At 34.7% G+C, this 23,978-nt stretch overlaps 1 protein-coding gene across 1 annotated transcript; it reads right to left on the bottom strand.

Moving 5' to 3' along the window:
• Positions 1-629: 629 nt before the first annotated feature.
• LOC100369777 (branched-chain alpha-ketoacid dehydrogenase kinase-like) lies at positions 630-18,253 on the bottom strand. Its single transcript, XM_002736771.4, has 10 exons — positions 17,822-18,253; positions 14,120-14,188; positions 9,271-9,429; positions 7,133-7,252; positions 5,674-5,772; positions 4,017-4,090; positions 3,149-3,277; positions 2,840-2,929; positions 2,346-2,510; positions 630-2,175 (listed from the first exon to the last, which is right to left on the bottom strand). The coding sequence occupies exons 1-10, from the start codon at positions 18,029-18,031 to the stop codon at positions 2,031-2,033; spliced, it is 1,260 nt and encodes a 419-aa protein (XP_002736817.1). The 5' UTR covers positions 18,032-18,253; the 3' UTR covers positions 630-2,030.
• Positions 18,254-23,978: the final 5,725 nt, after the last annotated feature.

Genomic DNA, 23,978 nt, shown 5'->3' with positions numbered 1-23,978 from the left:
TCTTAGTATGCAGGACTTGTACTGGGTATCTGCCATTAGTTGCCAGAGAACAAAGTGCGAATAAATAAATTTGGAATAAATTTACATGGTCTATGAGTGAAATAAAGGCAACATATAGTCTTATTAACCCTTGCATGCTCATGTAAATGGAGCTATTAAATTTGTGTATTTTCCAGTGTTCACAATCATTTAGTTGACAATTTAATTTTTGGCGATAAGGCATTAAATATTCCTGCATTGTCAGGGTGGGTATAACCACCAATCTGATTGCAGAATTCACGATATTCAGTGGACATGGTTATTGGGAATTAACTGATTTTAACAAGGCAAAGAATGCCATTAACCAATCAAGAATTGGTTGGGAGAAACCTGAACTCTTGGTTCTAGTAAACATTTGGAAAGGAGTTTACTAGAACAGGCCGTTGGTGTCCTCATAGCCATTCTCTGTCAGTAAGGAAAACTGCCAGCAGAGGGCCAAGAAGCATCACACTGCATGGAGGTAAAAGATCTTTTACCTCCATGAACTCTGTTAAGTTTGAAAGTCAATGCTACCTTTGAGAAAGATTAAGTTACTGAGGAGTGATAGTGCATTATCCATGCTATTAAAGTTGAATGATCTGACCCTTGAATTCAGAAAGTCAACATTTATTATGTACTTCAACACAATTTCCCAATCAAGCTGATTCGATTGTTAGAAATCACTGCACGTCCCAATTAATATGGTATAAGCGTACAAAAAGTGAAAGAGTAGCCTTTCAATCTTTCCCTTGCAAAGCAAAAGTGTTTCCCAATAGATACATTTTAAAAATACAATTTTTGTAAGATGATAATCTATACAGGCCAACCTTATACAAGTTCGATAGGTAAATATTCTTGGGGTTATGCCCACAAGAAAAATTTATGATAAGACGTTTTGCCACTGATGTGACTTTGCAAAATCAGTTTACCACCACTAGAGGGCAGTAATCAATGGCTGCAAGTTTTAAAACCCTGTTCTTGTATTGACATGCAATTGTAACAAGACAAAAAAAAAATAATTGATTTAAAAACCTAATACACTAATAGAAAGAAAAGATCTATACTGATATTTGTGTACAAGTATCAACAGGTACAGATTCCTGGTTTGTCTACACGCGAGGTTTCAGCCTCTGCTCTCTACACTTCAATTAAAGAACTACAGAAGGACTTGATAAACACAATTGTGAAACTATTGTAAAACTACAATTGATTCTGTACAACAAGTTTTAGCAAATGCATACTTCACTAGACTGCCTTACAATCCTATCAATATATCAAGTTTCATTGAGCTTGACACGTCACCTGGGTAATTTACCTCAATGTGAGATATATTTTTTTTTTTTTTACATCACATTTATCATAGAAATCTGCACTAAACAATTAAAATCACATGAATGACTACACTGCTATAAAAAGCAAATAACTTGTCAAGTTTTCTCTGGATATTTCTTGAGGATCAATACAGTTCCACAATCACATTGCAAATTTTCTCATTTTTGGTACACAGATATTATTCTTTTAATAATAAAAAAAAAAACTGACAACCTCATTTTTGAGAAAAATGTACAAAAAAACATTGCAATTTTTCTGAAATTCTTGGTAATGGTGGGGCATGTAGAGACAAATAAAAAATACCGGGTCATCAATGTTTTTAAAGTGATACATTTTAATACAGGTATGATATCATTTTTCCCCGCATAAAAACTGTTACACAACCACTTTGAAGAGGTGACGTAGCATCTGTAACAGCCATATACTCAAGTAAATCATTGAAATTTTTACTCGTTTCACACACATAGATTTAATGAGAAAATTAGAGTTACTTCAAATTGTCTAAGATTGTGCGCACATCAAAAAAGTTAAACTGTATTGAACCTCCTTAAATGAAAGCTGATCATCTTTCTTTGCTTATCTTCATACTTTCTACTGACAGCAACATACTTTCTACTACAGCAACAAAATTACATGTGAAATCTGTTAGCTGACAGAAAAAGATAATGCAATTAAATAATTTAGATACGAAAGCTTTCAAACTTTCCATCAATATGCCGCAATCGTAGATACGTATCACTGCCAATGCCTTGCATACTTTGTATTTCCAAAGATCCGCCAAGAAATTTGGCATAGGCATCAGCTGTTGGTAGTCCAAAGCCAAAGCTGCAATACAAGCACAGAAATAAAAATTAATTCCCACTGACATAGCTTGATATTAGTCTTAGCCACTTGGAGGCAAAGTGACAACATTTAGTTGTCATCAAATCTAAACGTAAAAGCGATTTAAAACTCCTTAATAATTCTACTCAATACGTCGAATGAACAACACTTACCCATGCATGGGTCCACCACCAGGTCCTTGCTGGTCAGAGTTCATCATTTCACCAAATATACCCCGACTGACTCTGTCGTCATCGACACGACCAGAAGTGGTATAATGATACTGAAACACTTTATGAACATCTGGGTGTGGAATTCCCCCACCGCGGTCAGAGATTCTGAAAAAATAGAATATTGTCATCACCTGACTGTTTTCATTCAATAATAGCAAAGAAATTGCATGTACACTACTTGGTAATAATTATGTTATCAGTATTGTTATTTATTTTCATGTCCTATTTCGGTGACAGCATCACCTGCATCATAGGAATCACTGTGTAATGAATGCAGCAGTGTTGAGCATGCCTGGCAAGCATCTTTCACTCTATTCTGTCCTTGGTTGTAAACAATTAAACTCTCGCTCCACACACACACTCTCTCTCTTCTCTCTCAAGAAATTAATCACCATACACCAACTGAAAGGCGATACTCGTTAGTAGATACTTACCTTATAATGAAATCATTGTCATTATTAGCAATAGTTAAACTTATATCCGGTACGTTATTAGGATTATCCAAGTTCGCCTCCATAGTTGCCCTACAAGATTATAACAGATATGGGTAAATATTCACTTAGGCGATTACAATTTATTGTGGGCGGTCCTCGTTACAATTCAGAGAGAATCAAATTGGGCATGATGTCATAGGGGAAAATCCCTGCTAGATATTGAACTAAATTACTACAGGAAATAACAAGCACAGCTTGAAATCAACGTAAGGTTTTTGTACAAATGTAAACATACAAGAATAGACTTACCTCATGGCATTTTTGAGTAATTCTGGCAGTATATAGTCAAGTGGTACCTGGATGTATGGAAACGTTGCGTTCACGTGACCTTTCAGTTTCACATTCGGAAAATATCCATATTTTGATTCACTCAATTTCCTGTTGGTATTAACAAAATGAATGAAATGCATGTATATGTATCAACCAAGATCAGTTGAAGCTAGAATGATCTGACTGCTATGAATATATACAACTGCTAGTGTCACCTCCAACATCTGACTAATTACAAATCACAGGATTCATCAAGCACGAGTACTGATTGGTTGCTGATCCTACAAGACTTGATGTGAATTATTTAGGTAAAATATTACACTGACATTCAAAATAGAACAGCGCCCTCTACCTGACAACTGATTTTTTTTTTCCTCATAGGACCTAGTATTACAATTGTTACAGCTTTCAACATAAGCATAGTTTAATTTCAGTATGCTAGTTAAAGCCCTGTTTAAATGTAAAATTAAATTTAGTTTCATTTTTTTTTCAATGATGGTTTTTTGAGCATAACAAAATGTTGCCATTGTTGTCAGAATGTGATAACAAACCGAAAAGACTGAAAGTAATGTGCCACCCAACTTTGTTTCATGTACCCACAAGCACACAAGATCTCAACGTCTGGCAACACAATGTTTCACAAATTCAGTTTTTTTACCGCCACAGCGATGCATTTTCATGTTTTTTTTCCCTACAATTTCTTTGTTAATTCAGGACATCATTCAAATTGTGCACAGGTGCTAATCAACATTTTAAAATAAACTCGGGGGGGGGGGGGGAATTATGCAAGTTTGAATTGTGAAGGGTGATTTTGAAATACGTACAAGAGCAAGATTGATGTACTTACTGTGAGAAGTCCACCCAGTTATCCACTACCTTCCTCAGAGACATTTGTGTATTTATAATACCAACATGATGAGGCTGTGGAAGGAAGGGGGTTTTAATAACATACACAATACAGTCTGAAACAATTACACAATCTCCTGTAAAGGACTGCGAAATGTTACGTTGAACAGGTGTCATTTAATTATTTAGCCATTAATAAAACCGTTTTTTATATAAATGTTATTACATAACTATGTTTACGCAAATACAACGACCAGACACGTTAATTGGCCAATGAAGAGTTATAGCATCACGGTGTGATTCTAATACCAAACATGTTTTATAACTTATCACTTTGTATTTGCTCTATTAGAAATGCATGAGCTCACATGAGCTGATAGTTTACATATAACAGAAGAGACTTGTTACGTTTCCACTATCGGCAAAGTGAGTGATTCACTTCTATTAGAGCAAACACGATTGTTTACTGTGGCTGCAAGAGAATGGAATGGCAATATGAGACACAGTTTTGGTAACAATATAGCTACATTACACAAAGTGTTGGCAATGGGGAAGCAATGGCTACATCGAGTAATACAGGTATATCATCAGCAAAACAGTGTCTCATACTGCAATATTGTCATTCTATTCTTTCTTCCAGTCATAATAAACTAACTCCTTCTCACGATACAGTTCTCATTAAAAGCGGTATCATCATATGCATTAATATCACCATTGATATCATATACCTGAAAGCAGAGATTTCTAAGTTTGTCAGGGTCAAGGACTTGAAGAGCATCTTTGGCAGGGGAATTGATAGAACAGCTGACATGACCTACATTGATGTATTTAATGAGCTCACTAGCGTGAATACTGAAGGTAAATGGTCAATATGGAAAGGTCCTCCCATTGGCACTAGACATAAACATAACTCCAGATACGCGTGTACGATTTAAAATGACTTCACTCCTATAGCAATTGCAATATACCCATTCAAGTCCAAAGACAGACAAACTCAGAAGCCTCAAACGTGTGTAAATATGTCATACTGACTCTCAGCTAGCCAGTCTTCACAACATGCGTGCATAACCTGCATGGCTAACCGAGATGTCAGAATCTGTGTAACAGTGTCTGCCAAGTTAGCATGGTCTGCAAGGTAGAAACAACAAAAAACAACACAGGAGATGGGAGAAGAAAAGAAGCAGCCTTGTATTAAATACTGTAGGTGTATATTAGTAGTGTGTGTGTGTATGAATGCAGTTGTGTGTGCACTATTGTATGCGAGAAAAGGTGTCCTAGTGAAGTCTACAGCCACTCAAACCAATTAGTAGAAATGTACATCCATAATGGACCTAATTGGCACGGAGGTCCTCACCTCTACTTTTCAGCCTGTGAAAGTAAGCAGAAAGGGGAAAACTACCATCAGTGCTTGTGAACTCTCCACCAACATTTAGAATTTTATCTTACCTTTATGGGCCGCTTGACAACTGGGCATGCATTGGACAAACAATTTTTTTTTTTAGCTTTTCAGGTATTGACCAAACTTGTCCGGCATCAATATCAGAGGGTATTGATTGATCGATCGATCAATCAAAACAAAACAAACCCAGTCTCATTTGTCCCTTACTAGTATGCACAAGAATTTAACACATGCAGAGAAGTGTGAATAAATGTCCTACCCTTTCTATCTTCAATGCTAAGTGATGTTCAGCAAGCATTCGCAGCGCCAGACGAGAAGTAAGCGTGTTGTCCAGAAAGCGCCGTACCAGTTGCTCATCCTGAAATTACAACACGCATTCATAGTTTAGAACAAGCAGCCTATCGGCTGAGATAGCTCCGCTGTTAGCAATGCACATTTCAATTAAAGAACTGAAGACATCATTAGAAAATGAACAATATGAATAGTATCAAAGCAATCGGACTTACAGTTTTCAACAAGAAGTCGAAAATATCACTTTTTACCAAAAATGACAAAAATATTCACCAAAATTAGAGAATTGAAGATATCATCACAAAATGAACAAATCTGAGAGAGGTCCACATGTAGTACCTATATATGTAATATCAAAGCAATCAGACTTGCGGTTTTTAACAAGAAGTCAAAAATATCACTTTTTACCAAAAATGACAAAAATATTCACCAAAATTAGAGAATTGAAGATATCATCACGAAATAAACAAATCTGAGAGAGGTCCACATGTAGTACCTATATATGTAGTATCAAAGCAATTGGACTTGCGGTTTTTAACAAGAAGTCGAAAATATCACTTTTCACCAAAAATTGACAAAAATATTCACCAAAAATAGAGAATTAAAGATATCATTACAAAATGAACAAATCTGAGAGAGGTCCACATGTAGTACCTATATATGTAATATCAAAGCATTTGCACTTGCGGTTTTTTACAAGAAGTCGAAAATATCAGTTTTTACCAAAAATGACAAAAATATTCACCAAAATTAGAGAATTAAAGATATCATTACAAAATGAACAAATCTGAGAGAGGTCCACATGTAGTACCTATATATGTAATATCAAAGCAATTGCACTTGTGGTTTTTAACAAGAAGTCGAAAATATCAGTTTTTACCAAAAATGACAAAAATATTCACCAAAATTAGAGAATTAAAGATATCATTACAAAATGAACAAATCTGAGAGAGGTCCACATGTAGTACCTATATATGTAATGTCAAAGCAATTGCACTTGCGGTTTTTAACAAGAAGTCGAAAATATCAGTTTTTACCAAAAATGACAAAAATATTCACCAAAATTAGAGAATTAAAGATATCAACATGAAATGAACAAACCTAAGAGAGGTCTACCCAAGGTACATATACACCAAGTATCAAAGCATTTAGGCTTGTAGTTTTCAAGAAGAAGTCGAAAAAGTAAAACATTGACACGGACGACGGACGACGGACGACGACGACGGACGACGACGACGGACGACGACGGACAATCACTCATATGATAAGCTCCGCTCGACAAAGTCGACAGCGGAGCTAAAAATGGATTTGTAATTATGCCAACAGACTCAATAGACCTACGTATAATGACATACCACGGTTACACTCCAATTGATTTTGGTATGTCAGTGAAGATTTCAGAGTTATGGAAAGGTGGGCCATTTTACCTTAATATGCCTTCTGCTTTCTTTGAAGCCCTCCGCCAGCATTGTAACAACATCTTTGTGATCATCAAGCAATCCTCGTACCATCTGACTGTATTTCTGCTCATCTTCAAAATCTCTAATCTGTCAGGAGTATAGTGCAAAATTCATTATATAGCTACTACTCGGAATAACAGGCTGGCTGACTGCTGACCAATTGTAACCGCACTGTGTGGCGTTAGACCAAATTAGTGTTCTCCACAGAAAAATAGTATAGCTAAAGTTCATTTGCATAACGATAAAATGTACTCATCGCAGATATAGTATTCCTTGTTATTATAACAAGTCATTGAAAATGACACAGTCCCCGTTAAGTTCTCTTTGTGCTCGTCATATTAAAGCAGGGGTTGTCGCGAGCGTGTCCTTGAAACTTGAGTTCCAAGTGGCGTGTACAACAGATTGTTTATTTACATCAAAACACGTGTTTCGTGTCATAGTAATATGGCCAAAATAAAAACAGCCATTATTCGGCCATCTTTGATCTGATTATGAAACACACTGATATGTATGATGTATGTGCCAAATACGAATGAAAATGGTACATAAATTGTGGAAATATAGTAGTAAGGTCAAAAAGTCAGATGGCTGTCAATCGGCCATCCTTGACCAGATTTTGAAACAAATTGTCATGGACATGCATCCTAACATGTATAAAGTACATGTATGTGCCAAATTTGAATGAAAACTGACAGAGCACGTTCAAGATACCGCATAAAAAAACAAAAACAAGATGCCTGCCAGTCGACCATCTTTGATCCAATTGCGAAATAAATCGTTATGGACATGTATCCTAACATGTATAATTTATGTACCAAGTTTGAATGACAACTGACAAAGCATGTCCAAAATACAACATTTTCAAAAAACAAGATGGCTGCCAGTCGGCCATTTTGAATCCAATCGCTAAACCACTGCATGTGCATATGTCCCACATAAGGTACTAGGCACATGCAAAGAATGAACAGAATCAGTCCACAGGATTCTGAAATATGACGTTGGACAGACTGACGCACGGACAGATGGACACACGGACGGAGAGACTCAGGAACTTACGGACGGTCGGGGACATGTATACTAACATGTATGATCTATGTACTAAATTTGAATGAAAACTGACAAAGCATGTCCAAAATGAGACATTTTCAAAAAACAAGATGGCTGCCAGTCGGCCATCTTTGATCCAATTGAGAAATAAATCATCATGGACATGTATCCTAACATGTATAATCTATGTACCAAGTTTGAATGAAAACTGACAAAGCATGTCCAAAATACAACATTTTGAAAAAACAAGATGGCTGCCAGTCGGCCATTTTGAATCGAATAGCTAAACCACTGCATGTGCATATGTCCCACATAAAGTACTAGGCACATGCAAAGAATCGGTCCAAGGGATTCTGAGATATGACTCCAGACGGACGCACGGACGGACGCACAGACGGACGGAGACCGAATTATAAGTCCCTGTTTACGGACTTCGTCCGAACGGGGACTAATTAGGCTCTACTGTTTATCTAAAATTAGTAGGGGGTGTATAATTCATAACAGCAGTCTTTTAGGAATTTAAAACCTGCCAGTTTCTTGGTTGCAACCATCTTCACTTATTTGGCCATCAGCTCACCACTATACTTTGGCAGATCCTGCTCAGTGAGCGAGTATGAAAGCGTGTGTGCCCTCTTTGGCAATGCAACATCTTTCAATTTTGTTTACATCCATTGCCATACGCTGCACCAACTCCGATTGGTCAACATGTTTTAGAGGCACATCAATTTATGTATTTAGGTCAAATACATGACCTCTTAATCGAATCATGTATAGGTTCATTGGGGAGTATGTTAACATCAAGTTTTTCACTAGTTAGGCATGTCCATCCGACACCCAATGATTTAATGCCCTCACATAGCATCTCCATAGCTATGCAAGGTGATTCAGAATTTAAGTTGATTTACATGGAACATGATACCAAAACCTTTTAGAAATTTTCATGGATTTAAAAATGCAGCAATCAAGAGTACATTTCCAAACACGCAATTATTAATCCAACAAACACTGACAGCTGGAGTTATTTTATAATGCTGAACAAATCTTAAAAAGAGACTTACTGGAGGAAACTCAGAGGTGAGGTGGAATGCTCTAATGTACAGCTCATGAACCTGTAAAATAGTTGGATTGCAGCCTACGATAAATGGCAAACCACGAAATGCTACGATGCGGTGAGCAACACGCACTGGTAACTCTTTATGCAAATACTGGGCACTTCTCTGTGATAAGAAAAAAAATATTATTATTATATTATTATTTGATTACACTACATCCATAGCACAAAAGCACAGAGGAAGGGTAAAAAAAAAAAAAAAGAGTACATATACTTGTGTGTGTGTTTCTAATCCAGTACAACAATTTTTAAAATACAGATTGGAATATAAAAATTATTAATAGTAAAAAAAATAATCAATCTACCATATTGAAAATAACGATTTATCTTCTGTCAATGCACATAATAAAATAAATGTAAATAAATATAGTAATTAATTAATTATTTTATATATGAATATCCAGGTCAATTTATTTAGAATTTACTCTGGTAATCCTCTAAAGTCATCGCCTTATTCACTTGTTTAATCAGGTAATATATTAATTTTGACCTTTGAATAAATTAATATATTATGTTAATCAGTTATTGCATCAGCCAGTATATCAAAACAACCTTGAGTCAATAACAAAAACTGTTGGTAGTATGATATTGACAGAACCAGTGTATATTTATTAAACCAGTAGTTTTACTGTAATTCTGCGATTTCACTTTACAATATCAGGGAAGATAGCGGAATTAAAACCCAGTAAAACATAATTGATAGTATTTTTATTAAATTAAATGATGCATCTTTTTTTTTTATACCCTCATTGTTACTGGTTATTTTGCAGGTAATTTTTGTTTTTGCATTGCTCCTCCCAGTCAAAGTATTTTTTTGTATTTCAAAATGAACAAAATTTATAGATGGTTGGTAAGATTAACAATTTCAAGAAAAACTGACATTCAATTTAGAACTGTCTTTTTTCTGTGGGATAATTTTCTATTTTTCCCCATAATTCACTGTACCTCAATAAAATACACAAGCCAAATGACCTTTACAGCTGTAATCAGAGGTCACATCCCATCCCATAAATCATGAACCTTCTTGCTGTTTACAACACTAATTCCAATAATACAAAAGTAATTTTGGCTTGGTTCAGTATGAGTTACCTGAGATTCTTTAATTTTCGGTTCAATGGCCTAAATATGATACCGACAATTCACACCAAGCTACATTATTTTAACTCCTGCAATTTTATCACATTTTCTTAAGATATATTTGTGACACACTTATGTGTAGGGTTTAAAAGTTCAAGAGTGAAATTGAGGTCAGTGAAAGTTCGAGTCACCAACATCGGTCAACTGAATAGGTAAATGTAAAACAGGAAACAAACTAGGTGTGGTTACAAACTAATTGTGTAAAGGCTTGTTATAACCTTCATAACTGTATTCTAGATGCAAGACATATGCAGTGTTATATGCAAAAGATGCACAGCCAGTAATATGACTGTACTACCAATTTGAAAATTACATGCTACGAGTATCAGTTAGACTCATTTTATCTATTTATTAAACCTTTCGCCAACAGTTCCCTTTTTTCATCTTAAATTCACATTTATAAATTCTTGTTTACAGTCTGTACTTTCCGTCAGAAGATTGGGACAAAAATAGCCAAATTGTTTGAGTAAAAATTGCTGTTAGTTGGTTCTAAAATTAGGGTTCATTTCTAGAAATATTGAAGAATACAAGAAAATAGTGCAGAAAAATTTGGGTGAGTCTGATGGTGAAACAGTTAAATTTGTTGGGAAAACAGTCAAAGTCAAATCTTCATCTTTGCTGTTGAATGGTTTTAATTGGACACACAATCTTGATGCAAAGCCATGGTGTTTTTGTTGTTTTGTACAAGTAAATTATTAACCAATCAGAATGCTTTGTCAAATTGATGTAATTCTCTGAATTTCCCAATAGCGACAATGACATTTTTAAACACAGTGCAGTAGTGAATTACCACAATGTTAAAATATGACCAGTTGGTACTGATTTTCACACAAAAATGGCAACATTTGAAGAAAAAAATAGTGATTCACAATAGTGTCAAATGATGATCACATTTTCGCCAACATACACTCCAAAAAGACCTACTTTACCAACCACTAATTTTCATGCAATAAACGCAAGCCACAGAAGGAGGTATTATGTTAGCAAACTTGCTCACTAATTTGCCAATTTCTTTGACTTTTGACCAAAGCAGAGAATCTACAATTTGAATATCACCCCCTCATTCTGTCACCATCAAATGCTCGTCATCTCTAAAAAAAAATAAAATTTTAAATAAATTTATGAGGATTTACAGGACTGACAATTATGCAAAATTGTGTCAAATTTGCTTTGTCAAAACCAAGAGTTGTCAGGGAATGAGTGAGCAAGTTTTCTACACTAATACTTCCGAAGAGTTGCTGTGAATCCATTGCCAGCGTCTGGTAAAAAAAAAAAAAAAACGAGGAGTATAACCAGGGATGCCCTGAACTCGTTAAATGTCTAAAAATACAGGATGGGCTTATACTAAAGGAAGAGGCTTATGACCAGGAAGTACAGTACGTTTAATAATTTCACCACATACAGCTAATCAGAATACCGATAGTACAGTTGCCAGTATTTTAACAACATTTTACTTGACAATCTACCTGTCCAATTCAGATTGAAAATTTCATGTGATTTTACGAAAAAAACAAACATAAAAAGTCAACAACAAAAATTAAAGTCTGTGACGACAACATACCAACCAGCAATATTCATTTCAATACAGTTTTTGGACAGGCACTGGCTATAGCCTGACAGCATAGACATTTTGAATGAAAACAACAAGATATCATTTGATCGAACTATTAGAGTAAAAATGGTTGGGTTTATTTATAGAAGATTTCTCTTCCTGACAGATCACAGAATAAAAGTCAGAATTAGTAAAGGCACACAATCAGTAATTTAATGAACAACACAATTAATTCTATGCATAAATTTTTTTTAATTTATAGAATAACTATTTGTTCTACCTGTACTACTATGAATAACATTTTACATGGACTCAATCCTGTGGTGAATTCAAAAGCAGGGTACCGCCCTTGTTTATTTATACTTTTTTTTTGCAAAAACCTGACTAAGCCTAAATTTTGCATGCCATCGCTGCATGTTTTCATGAGCAAACTGGAAAGTAGCCAACTGAATTCCTGTTTCAAGTTGCAAATTGAACAATGTCATTATTTTATCTGAGTGTTTCTTGCCAACCAGTGACTGAGCATGCGCAGTGCAATGGCCTATAGCACCAAGAACAAAAATAATTAACAGTTGACAAAGTTAAATAGAACGTAACCCTGAGAGCATGAACCTCCGCTACAGGAGCAAATTATTTATTCTCACTAATACCTCTACACTATTGTAATAATATGTTTTCTTATGACAAAAAATACTAATATATTCTTTTGAAAAAAAAGACCAAACAGAGTTTTGAATAATTAATTCACTCAACGAACCAGACAATGACCCTATCTGGCTGGCAAAGATGAAGATTCCTTCAAAAAACATAGTTGAACTCTGGTGACCTTGCCTTTTGTTATATAATATAATTCCCTTTAACATATTTTGTTTCAATATAAATATGCATTGTCATAATTAATTTTGAATACAAACAAGTTTTGGGGTTGAACAAACAGTGGGGAATCAGTCTACCGAATGTCCTTTAAAGACGGGCAAAGTAATAAAATGAATAAAATAAAATTTAATCCATCCTCGACTTAAGTAGAAGGTTCTGCCAGTATATTATTAAAATATAAACTTTATTGCTTGTAGCCATGACATTACATAACATCGTAACATTTTACGCGATTCACATATTCCATGTTACTTGCACTAGCATCAACATTCAGTGATGTTCATTTCCCCATTGCATGCTACATTGCTGCTGCATTCAAAATGAACATTATTGCTGTGCAACATTTTCCTAACAAGGATGGCTTTTACAACAAATCTAAACATGTTCCAAGAATGTCCATATTCTCACGGTCTGAATGTCATAACTTGTTATTTATTGTGTGTATTCTACCATTATGGATGTAGAGATTAATAGAATCTCACACCCACAAGAGGTAGGGATGAAATTGTTCATACTTTTTAATCTCAGAATCTTATCTCAAGCTTTTTGTGCATGGGATTTTTCTCACATCAACTCAAAGTGGGTTATTAAACGGGGAAAAACAAGCTAAGGCTGTGACTTCTATTAAAATGGTACAATGCAACAGATATGATGCGACTTCTATTGGAGCATCTACACATACAATAAACAATGAATTTTTGGTTCTCAACTGTTTAAAAAGAATAGATGTGATTTCTGCAAGGGTACGTGATGATGCCTATGCTACAGACACAAACTCTGTGGCGAGTTTACGGCCAATGATTCACATCTTTTGAAGGAAAGTCATCCACTTTTTTTAAAAGTATGATACTGAGGGGTTTTGCAAAGTTGTATAATGATATTAACGCAAAGCAGTGTTCATTCATCTAATCTGTCAATGTCTGTATTCTCAGTGGTGTGGCATAAGCTATTTCTATTAACAGTGCGTTTCACAACGCCCTGCTCACATTGTAGTTCAAGCTTGTTTATTACGAATCATGCCCTTGAACAGTATTCTTGGGGTGCCTGTCAATCTCACTGTTATCAAATCAGAGAACATTTTACAAAACAGTTTCATATATACACAGTGTATCAATTTGATCCCACACTGGTGATCTCAGTGGCCTGGGAGGGTGTCACAAATAAGCAGAATATAATACAGAAGACGTCCCAGATAATAGACAAATCATTATAATACAAGTACGGTACTCACCAGAATATGATTGCCATCAGGAGACTTCCCAGAATAGAGTAAAGTAGTCGGCGACAGGCGAACAGCGGGCTAAAAAACAAAAAAATATTAACTCAGTGTTACTTTAGATCGCTAATATAGACTATTCAAATTAAGAGTTTACATGTTGAGGCAGAACTGCACAGACATAGGAATTGAGTCCTATGCAACGATAACATACATGCATGCTAAAAATTTAAAGGCAAATACTGGCCAGAAAGATTGTTTAGAGGGGAAAATGATTTATTTATAATAAAATTATCAGATCTTGGAGAGTATACTAGTGGCGTCATTATCAGCAGTGTAAACGCCTGCATTTTCTGCAGTTATTTCTATGTCAAACAAATGTTTCATTTTAAGCAAAATTGTCATGTATACTGTAGAATACTTTATTTTCGCTATTTTCGCTGAAGGGGTGATTACGTGAAAATAAAATCCAGCGAATGTACTTTTTTTCCTATATTTCACATTAAACTCATCAAAAATCAGTGAAAAAAATTTCCAAGCAAAACGCCCAAAAAGCCTTTTCAGCAAAAATAAATTCCAGCAAAAATAAAGTATTCCACAGTATATTGAAAATTAGACATGCTAGTCACAGAAAATTTTATTTAGTTGATACGTTGTAGTGATTGATGTTCGCAAGTTTGAAAATGATCACATACAAATTGTTTCACAGTGGCTAAGATTTATACAGACTAATATGAATTTGAAGATGATCGGATAAGAATTGTCTGAGTTATTGTAACCACAAGAAATCAAGTTAACGACGAGGATGACAATAACTATACAAACATTTGCCCCTTATATAACTTTTTTCTTCGTTAACATTACGGGCAAGCTAAAAAGGATTAGATCCTTGGCAAGCATGATCTATGCAATCTTCCTATTTGTGGTATTGGTTGCAATCTTCAAGAAACATGTTAAGGTAGAAGCCTACTAATATTTTTTGAGAAATTTTGTCATAAATCACATGACAGTGTTCATTGGTTTATTATGTAAAATCATGAAACTATTGTCCCATGGCACCATAAAATAACATTCTATTGTGTGTTACAGTGACGTATTTTGAGAAACTTGTACTACATTTTTGTAAAAATAGCTATTTTTAGAACAATTTCATAGAGCCCAATGTTAAACAAAAAACACAAATTTTTCAACACTTTTTAAAACCCAGATTTTTGAAAAAATTCAGGAAAACAAAAAGTAGGCCATCATTAACAATATATTATTTTTTCAGCCTATGTCACCAGCCTACAATTTGAGATATGGCATAATATCTCTGCCATAGGAACCTATGGTAAAAGCTCTATAATACTGCCAAAATGGCCGCTATCCACTAAAATACAACCATGATTTTCTAGAAAATTAACCTGGTGACCCCCATTTTTTTCAAAGTCAATATTCTTATATTGCCTGGAAGTACAATATATTAAAAAATTAAGAAATTCTGGGTTTTTGAAATCATGAGTAGGTTTCTACCTTAAAGCGAGGGAGTCGCCACCTACGCATGTGTCAGGGGGCCATAGTGTGTCATTGTTTACTAACAAGCATCTACCCACAAGCCTTTGCGATCTTAGCGAGTGTTGTTATCATCACTTGGGACTCAATTCCCATGCATGCATAGGTGACGACCCTCTCGCTTTAAAACTGTTTTGTCAGCCATTAATGATTATGAAGACAAATCCATGAGCTTGTCCACCACAGCAAATCAATGTGGCCCAAGACTGTCACTGCTTGTAGTTATTGAATTATTACCGAGGAAGCTCTAGATATCATTCTCAACTATGGTAGCAAGTATGTGATATCAACTAAAGTAATATGCATTACGGTAGTAAATGGTTCTGTATTTAATATCTTGCATAGTAGAGATATGTACATTATTATGCAGGTGACAGTAAATTCATTAATTATTCACAGAGATTTAATTTCACATGCACATGATGTACAATAGAACTCATCGTTCCACCAGCAAATCAAATACATGTATATTCAAAATATCAAATAAGGGAAAATTAATAAATACTGATGATAATTTACCAAGCTTAACAGTATTTAGTTTAGGGACGACGTCACAAGATCGATGTCGGATACAAAACTTAATTCCTTTAGTTTTTTTCTAAACCCCCCTACCCCACTGAAACTTAATTGATAAATATTGGTCATGGCGTCAGACTACATTCACCATTAAATACAAATTGATAATCGGACAGTAGTATTGCATAGCAGTTGGTTGTCGGGTGGGTGTAAACAGATTTTACAAATGCACCTCATTTGACGCACAGATTTACACTCGAACCAAACCATTTTTCTGTTGTTTTTTTTCTGGTTATTTCTGTCCATGATTGGATAGAAAAAAACGAACTACAAATACTCCAAGATTTTTTTGACTTCATTAAAAAATAAAATCGTTTTTGTAGGATGGAAACTTTTTGAGGTCAAAACCCCCCACCCCCAAACTAAAGGAAATAAGTTTTTTATCCGACATCGATCTTTTGAGGTCGTCCCTTACTGGGGTCTACAGTACACCAGCAAAATAGGGAAAAATATAACACAGCAAACAAAATTTAACATTTGTATACATTTTGTACTATATTAGCAACAAAAACAGTTTGTAGTATCATTTATGAGTACTCTTATACAAAAAACAAATATATCAGATAACAAAACAAACAACAAGTCTGCCCACTGAGGATGAATCATATCATGCATTCAGCTCATGCACACTGATGGACTGAGAAAAACATGTTTAAATTTGATAGAAATAATTCATTTTAAAAACAGCTGTTCAGGAATTCAGGAAAAGGAACAGGCCTATTTTCAGTGCTGATTAACAAACAATAGCACATATTTAATGAGCTCAGCTCAATTTGAATAATTTTATCAGGTGATGTGCTGTGCACTCAAGTATGTCAACAAGGTCATACATGTTTCATCCAATCAGATGCAGATGGGAGAAGTGAATAGGAATAAACAAGCCATACTGCTTAACCTGACCTCGTTCCTGTTCTTAGTTGATCAAGGGGGTCAAACTCAATTCACATTAAAAAGCAGGGAAATTTACATTCTTAGTCTCTATTGTAGTATACATTTTATAAAATTATTTAAAGAAATATTTGTTTCTCCTTTGTCATGCGTTTTATTTATATCATTATGGAATACAGAGACAAAAATACATTTTATAATAATTTATGTCTTTTTTTTTTAAATTATATCTGAATAGAGCCCCTTCCATCACAGAGGGGGGGGGGGTTGAACAGAAATGATTGAATGATTCAAACAAGGCCATCGACAAACACAAAAGATGACACAAAAAAGTATTAGTTGTTGTTGTGGCCATCACTTCAAAACATCACTGTTAAATTTAAATATGACAATGAAGCAAAGACTTCATATTTGAACTGATCGGGCTTAATGTAGTATGTTGTTGTTCGAAATCTGCTTGAAAATGAGGGAATATTGCATTATTTAGTGAGACTGGATGATGTAATCACGCCAACACACATTGAGAAATATGGATACGAAATGATCACAGACTGTCAGAGTAAGACATTATTAATAATAAATCGGTCGTTTAGACAAATTCTCTCAAATTTACCACAACAAATAGCGTTGAGTGTAAGTGAACGATTTAGAGAATCGACGGACCAGTACTCAAACTATCGTTTCAGAAAACAACAATCTTACCTTATCTGCCGCGGCGTCAATTGCTGGTTGATTGTAGAACGACGTAACTGATCGGTTTCTCTCTCTTGCATCGGCTTGTTCTAGAGAAGTAAATGTTCTTGTGACAGACAAAGCTGTGGCGACTGCTCCTTTTTCGGCAGTCGAATTAATATTGTGCAGCACACGCAGACTGGAGCTAAAAAGGTCGCGGTACATTTTTCCATGCCACATTGTGCTTATATTTTGATGTGCAATAAATAAACTAAAAAAGCTAAATAAAAACACTAACTCCACTTTTCACAGTTCATAACAGTCCTCTTTACATAAATGTCTGTTCGGGCGTTAAATGTTTGCCCAGTTTTACCCATATCCTTCTCTGTATACGTTCTACTTCTATCTTCTGCAAGTTCGATTCACGAGGCGAGGAGAATGTCGATATATGTTTTCAACCTATGACCTTATGACTCCTCGTAAACGGGAACCAATGGGGCTGGAGATGAAATACGTAATATGCTGACGCTTGCTATTGGCTAATCTAAAACACGTCATGTTCACGGTAAAATCTAATTAGCATTGTTCTGTATTCACTTTATTATTTTGAACTGACTGGTAATAGCAGTCCTGTAAAATAAACTGAAATTTTATACAACATGCGGGCGGCTAGATGAACATTATGTTAATAAACTCATATTTCCTTCAACTGACAGTCATACATTTTGTTCCAATCAGAAGGCGTGTTACATGTAACACCACAGTACGTTTAATAGATGGGGTTCTGCAGTGAATCCAACCAATCGGAATGTGTTATTATCGGTTAGCATAGAAAGTGGAGCACGCCAAAAGAACGTGCTCGAGTACGCGTGTTAACATGTGTGTGACGTCAGCGTCGAACCTAATAAGTAAATATGCTAGAAACATCGACGGGATTATGTACGAACAGAAGATCGTCGTCGGTACCTATTTTATAATAGGCAAAATAATGTCGAGAATATAAGAAAGACTGTCACTATGCAGATATATTCCTGTATTATATATTATAACGTATTGTGATGTAACGTAACGAAACGTAACGCAATGCTATATAATAGTAATGTAATGTAACACTGAACTGAAATATATGAACTGAATATATATATATATATTAGTCAACTTTTATTGAGAATATTAATGAAAGAACGAGTTGAAAGAACGAAATACGTGAATGCGCATGTACCTTGAATTAACAGTACCATTTATTCAAATCTTATTTTACTATCAGGTAAGACCAAGAAAAAAACACCATAAACAAAAAACCTGGCTAAGTTTACACAACATCTGGTAGCTATATTTCCCCGGCATTCGGGTATTTCCCCGTGCGGGATCAGGGTCCTTTATGACACATTTTGTACCTGAACCCGGATTTGTTAACGCGGATTTTTCCTAGAAATAGTTATTGTGATAACAGTTAAGTGCCCTCACTCGAAATGCTGACGCAACTGCGCGCTTTGTCGTCGTTCGTACGTGTCAAGTCGAGTAACTACTGGTATGTTATACTAAAAATCAATGTAAAATCAATGTTCAAAAATCATTTTAAAGAGACACTATATAATGAAATCGCAAAAATAAATTAAGAACTTATAGAATGATAAAACATAATTTCGATTTTGAAAAATATCTGAAAGATGTTAAAAACCCATCGCACAGATCTGCTCTAACTAAGCTAAGGATCAGTGCGCACACATTGCAGATTGAGGCAGGAAAATACATCAACCAAACAGTAGAAGAGAGAAAATGCCACGACTGTCAGAAAAAACAAGTAGAAGATGAAAGCCATTTTCTATTAAAATGTTCTCTCTATGCTGATTTAAGAAACAAGTTCCTCCATACCACAAAGGTCATTACAACAATTGACAAATCTGATATTGAAAACATTGTAGACATTCTAAAAACAAAAGATAAACAATCACTAATTCATTTGGCAAAATATATCTTTGAGTGCTTCAATTTAAGAAATGACACTCATAAACAAAAAATACCAGCTGCTTTATAATTGATATAACTTATTAAGATACCTTTTCTGTTTTGTTTTTCTAACCATTCCTTTTTCTCCGTTTTTATTTTATTTTATTATGTTTTCACTATGTCTTCATTTGTATTTTTCGTCTTGCCATTCTGTATGTATTTGAAACTTTATTGTTTTTTAAAAATCCAGATCCTGAACAGGATGTGATTTCAATAAAGGCATTATTATTATTATTATTATTATTATTATTATTATTATTATTATTATTATTATTATTATTATTATTATTATTATTATTATTATTATTATTATTATTATTATTATTATTATTATTATTATTATTATTATTATTATCTCAGATAGCAATAAACAGATTCCACCAAAGATACATCAACAATTCGTATACTATTTTTCTCATTATTAAAATAAATTTGGTTTTATTTGTTATTATGACGGGAACAACATGTTGATCGCAAATACACAGATATCGGGACACTGAATGGTTTTGTGACAACCTTTGTTGTTGTTTTTTCATTTCGTCTTTATTTATATCAGTTTAAAGTAGTCTGAAGGCCACATCTTCATCAGGGCCTTCTTTTTTCGGGGGTTCAGTCATGGGATGAATGAAATGCTGCTGTGACAGAAAGGAACCATAACCAGAATAGTTGTTTGGCTTATTCGCCATTATTATTCTCTGCAATTTACAATAAACATGGCATATCATGGTGTTTAATTCAGTAGAATGCGTTGGGGTTTGGTACATTCCATGGTTTAGTCTTGTCACGGAGGTCACGGTAAACAAAAGTCTCGCGTACACCAGGTCACGCCCTGAGTTCATACCGTGATATGACTGCGATTTGCACTTTTAAAGCCCGCCAACACGAGTCGTACATGCAAAACAGCACGTAGAAGATAGAAGAGATATTTTTTGAAGTTTTATCAGCTTTATTAGTAAACTGTTTCGCCTGCTACTATGAAAGCTTATATATACATGTAGGCGAATACGGCAGTAAATATGCCCTACCAGTTTATTGAGTAATAGTGTACAAATTGTTAAACCGAGTGTCATTTTATTTTTGTATCAATTTTTTTTGTGATTCACGGTTCTGGTTGTACATTGTTTTTAATAAATTGGATTCTTCTTCAAAAACAATCTAATTCTGACCTTGATTGGTCAGCATACTTGGCATGACACCAAATACGTTTGAAAACAATAACGTAATAAGGTAATAATATATAATACAAATGGTGACGTCTGGCACTCAGTACGGCACATACGTAACGCAATATCACCGTAACACAACACCGAGTGACCGTTTTTGGCTCGATGCTGAATTTCAATTTTATGAACTGAACTGTACGCGTTTCACTATTGCTCAAACCACTATATTCAATTTTTTTATGGAAAAATGTGGCGAACGTTGATAATCTTATTTAATCGGGACTACATGTTTACACAGTTCATTATTCGATCACCCCGCCAAACACACGCATATCACGCGTGTGTCCAATGGCATCGGTTGTTTGGCTACTACTCAGTCATGCTTGCTTGTATTCTACTTCCCTTATAAAACTTTTGGGAGTTTTCGATGACAAACGTTTTTGCAAATTTCTCAAATGCCGACAATAAAATCAGTCCCTTATAAAGGCCTCTACTAAATTTGTGATTTTTGATTTCTGATCTTATTAAAAAGAAATACATGTATTAATTAAACTCAAATGAATTACGATTCTATATAAAAATGCAATTTTATTACAATTTATTTAATTCTAATCCTTTATAGGAATGCAATTTGTTTACTATTTATTCAAACTCAATTGTTTTTTAGAGGAATGTAATTTTAATTATAGTTTAACTAATTGTGGGAAACATCACGGTAAATGGGGTGTTGTGTGGACGTAGCCCGAAACAATCCCCCGATGTCCCGCCGTGTTAGCTCCTTCTATACCACAATCGTGGCGTCGCGCTATTGTATTGTGCGTTACATACTAGTATCTGGGATATTCACCGCCAACTCATTCCAGAACACTCAGAGGAAGTGCTCCTGGTATTTTCTACTGGACTTTCAGGCCGGCGTTATTCTCCCTTGGCGACATTTGTGTTTGGTCTGAAATTTTAAAAGAAACATTCGCGCATATTTTACAAAATCTTGGATAACACCAATAACAATGCACGTGGCATGAAACTCACTAAGTAAATTAGAGGGCGCCATTAATATGAACGCTGTATTTGTATGCAGAATTTCTCCCTGCACCATCAACAACAATTGTCTACATCACTTTGGGAACATGGAATCTGTAAACGATATATAAGCCTGTCTGAAATTGTTTGAACCAGAATCAAGTCTTATATACCCGGGGTAATAACAGACAACTGTAACTTCTGTGACCTTGTCAAACCTAGAGGTTAACGAGATAAATGAAATATATGTCGGGTCAAATTTGAGATACAAATCTTTCAACGTTTTTGCAAAATATTTGAAGCAAATTTTCAAGTTGACTGTGACCCACAAAATATACACACCTCAATAGCAAATGTACTTATTAGACGTGATCATTGTGTACAATTAACGAGGTACTAAACAACAGAATGCTTGCATTCGGAGAAAAAAATAATGAACAAAATATGGAAAAATCGTATTTGTGAAGTGTGGTACAACAAGAAGAAGTTGTGTACTCGACTCGACCCAAGGGATTATACACCAGTTCCTCGCAAATAAACTTCTACAGTATTTCGTCTTTATTTATAAACTACAGATAAACTTCTGCAGCTCGTCAACTAACATTACAAAAGTCTTACATTTCTGTCAAATATCAAGGCGTTTTAAAGTAAACATGCTATCTGCCAATGGAGTGCAAACTACTCGGCGGGATTACGTAGTCACTAGTTTTTGAACGAATCTCACGGGAAAGCTTCGTACAGTCGTGATTCCTAATACAGACACTAAAATATGTGTTTACAGTATGTATACAATTTGTGCTCATAATGCGGCATAATACATGTATACGCCCAAAACATGCAGGTTGTTTGTTATAACATCGTGCGATATATCATGCTGTCATGGTAACAAGTCAAAGGTCGAGTTCCAGACAGGTAAATATATCAGATATCACAGATACACTCTAATGTATGCATGAGTGTTCAGTCAGTATTTGAATTTCAGAAATTAGCAGAAGCTTAGAACATATTGTCAACGAAAATGTCCGTCCGTTGTTTTGTTTTTATATACAAACACATTAAAAACCAAAATTTTCACATAGATGGTGTAGAACTAGAAAGAGTGTCAACATACATTTATCTTGGAATTAAATTGAAAACACATGGTAAATTTGACTTGGCTCAAGAAGATCTTAAAAATAGAGCTATGAAAGCATGCTTCAAAATGAAACAGTTATTATTCTCAGATACATACATACCAATAAAAACATGTCTTAAAATGTTTGATACCATGATAAAACCAATACTTTTATACTGTGCAGAAATCTGGTCAGATTAAACACCAAAAGATGTATATGAATATCATGTCACCAATGGAACAATTGCACATGAAATACTGCAAATACTTACTCAAAGTTAACAGCAAAGCGACCAATGTGGCATGTCTTTTAGAATTAGGAAGGTATCCATTAATTACAACAGGGATAAAACAAATGATCAAATACTGGTCTTGAATAAAAAAAAATGCCTGAAAATTCTCTGGTATATGAAGCATACAGTCTCGGCTTAGAACTAGACAACTCTGGCACCTACAACTGGGTTTCCGGGTTAAAACTTATACTTAAAGATCTAGATACAGACCATTTGTGGCAGGAAGAAAAAAAGCAAAATGCGAACAATGTAAATATAGATAAAATAATATCAGAAAAACTAAAAACAAAGTTTGAAAAAAATTGTAAACAGATTTTAGACAATGATAACAAAGGGAAAAATCACAAAAATAAATTGCGCACTTACAGAGAACTGAAAACAGACTTTGGCTTTGAAAACTACTTACACGTAGTCAAAAATACTCATCACAGGTCATCAATGACAAAATTGAGGATTAGTGCTCACAGACTACAAATAGAGACTGGGAGATGTAACAACACAGATATATCTGACAGAAAATGTCTATGTTGTGAAAATAACGCCATAGAGGACAAAAAACATTTCCTTTTAACATGTGATCTCTACGC

Source organism: Saccoglossus kowalevskii, chromosome 16 (assembly GCF_978046115.1).
Source record: "Saccoglossus kowalevskii chromosome 16, keSacKowa6.1, whole genome shotgun sequence".
NCBI lineage: Eukaryota > Metazoa > Hemichordata > Enteropneusta > Harrimaniidae > Saccoglossus > Saccoglossus kowalevskii.
This window is presented reverse-complemented; position numbering and strand designations above follow the sequence as displayed.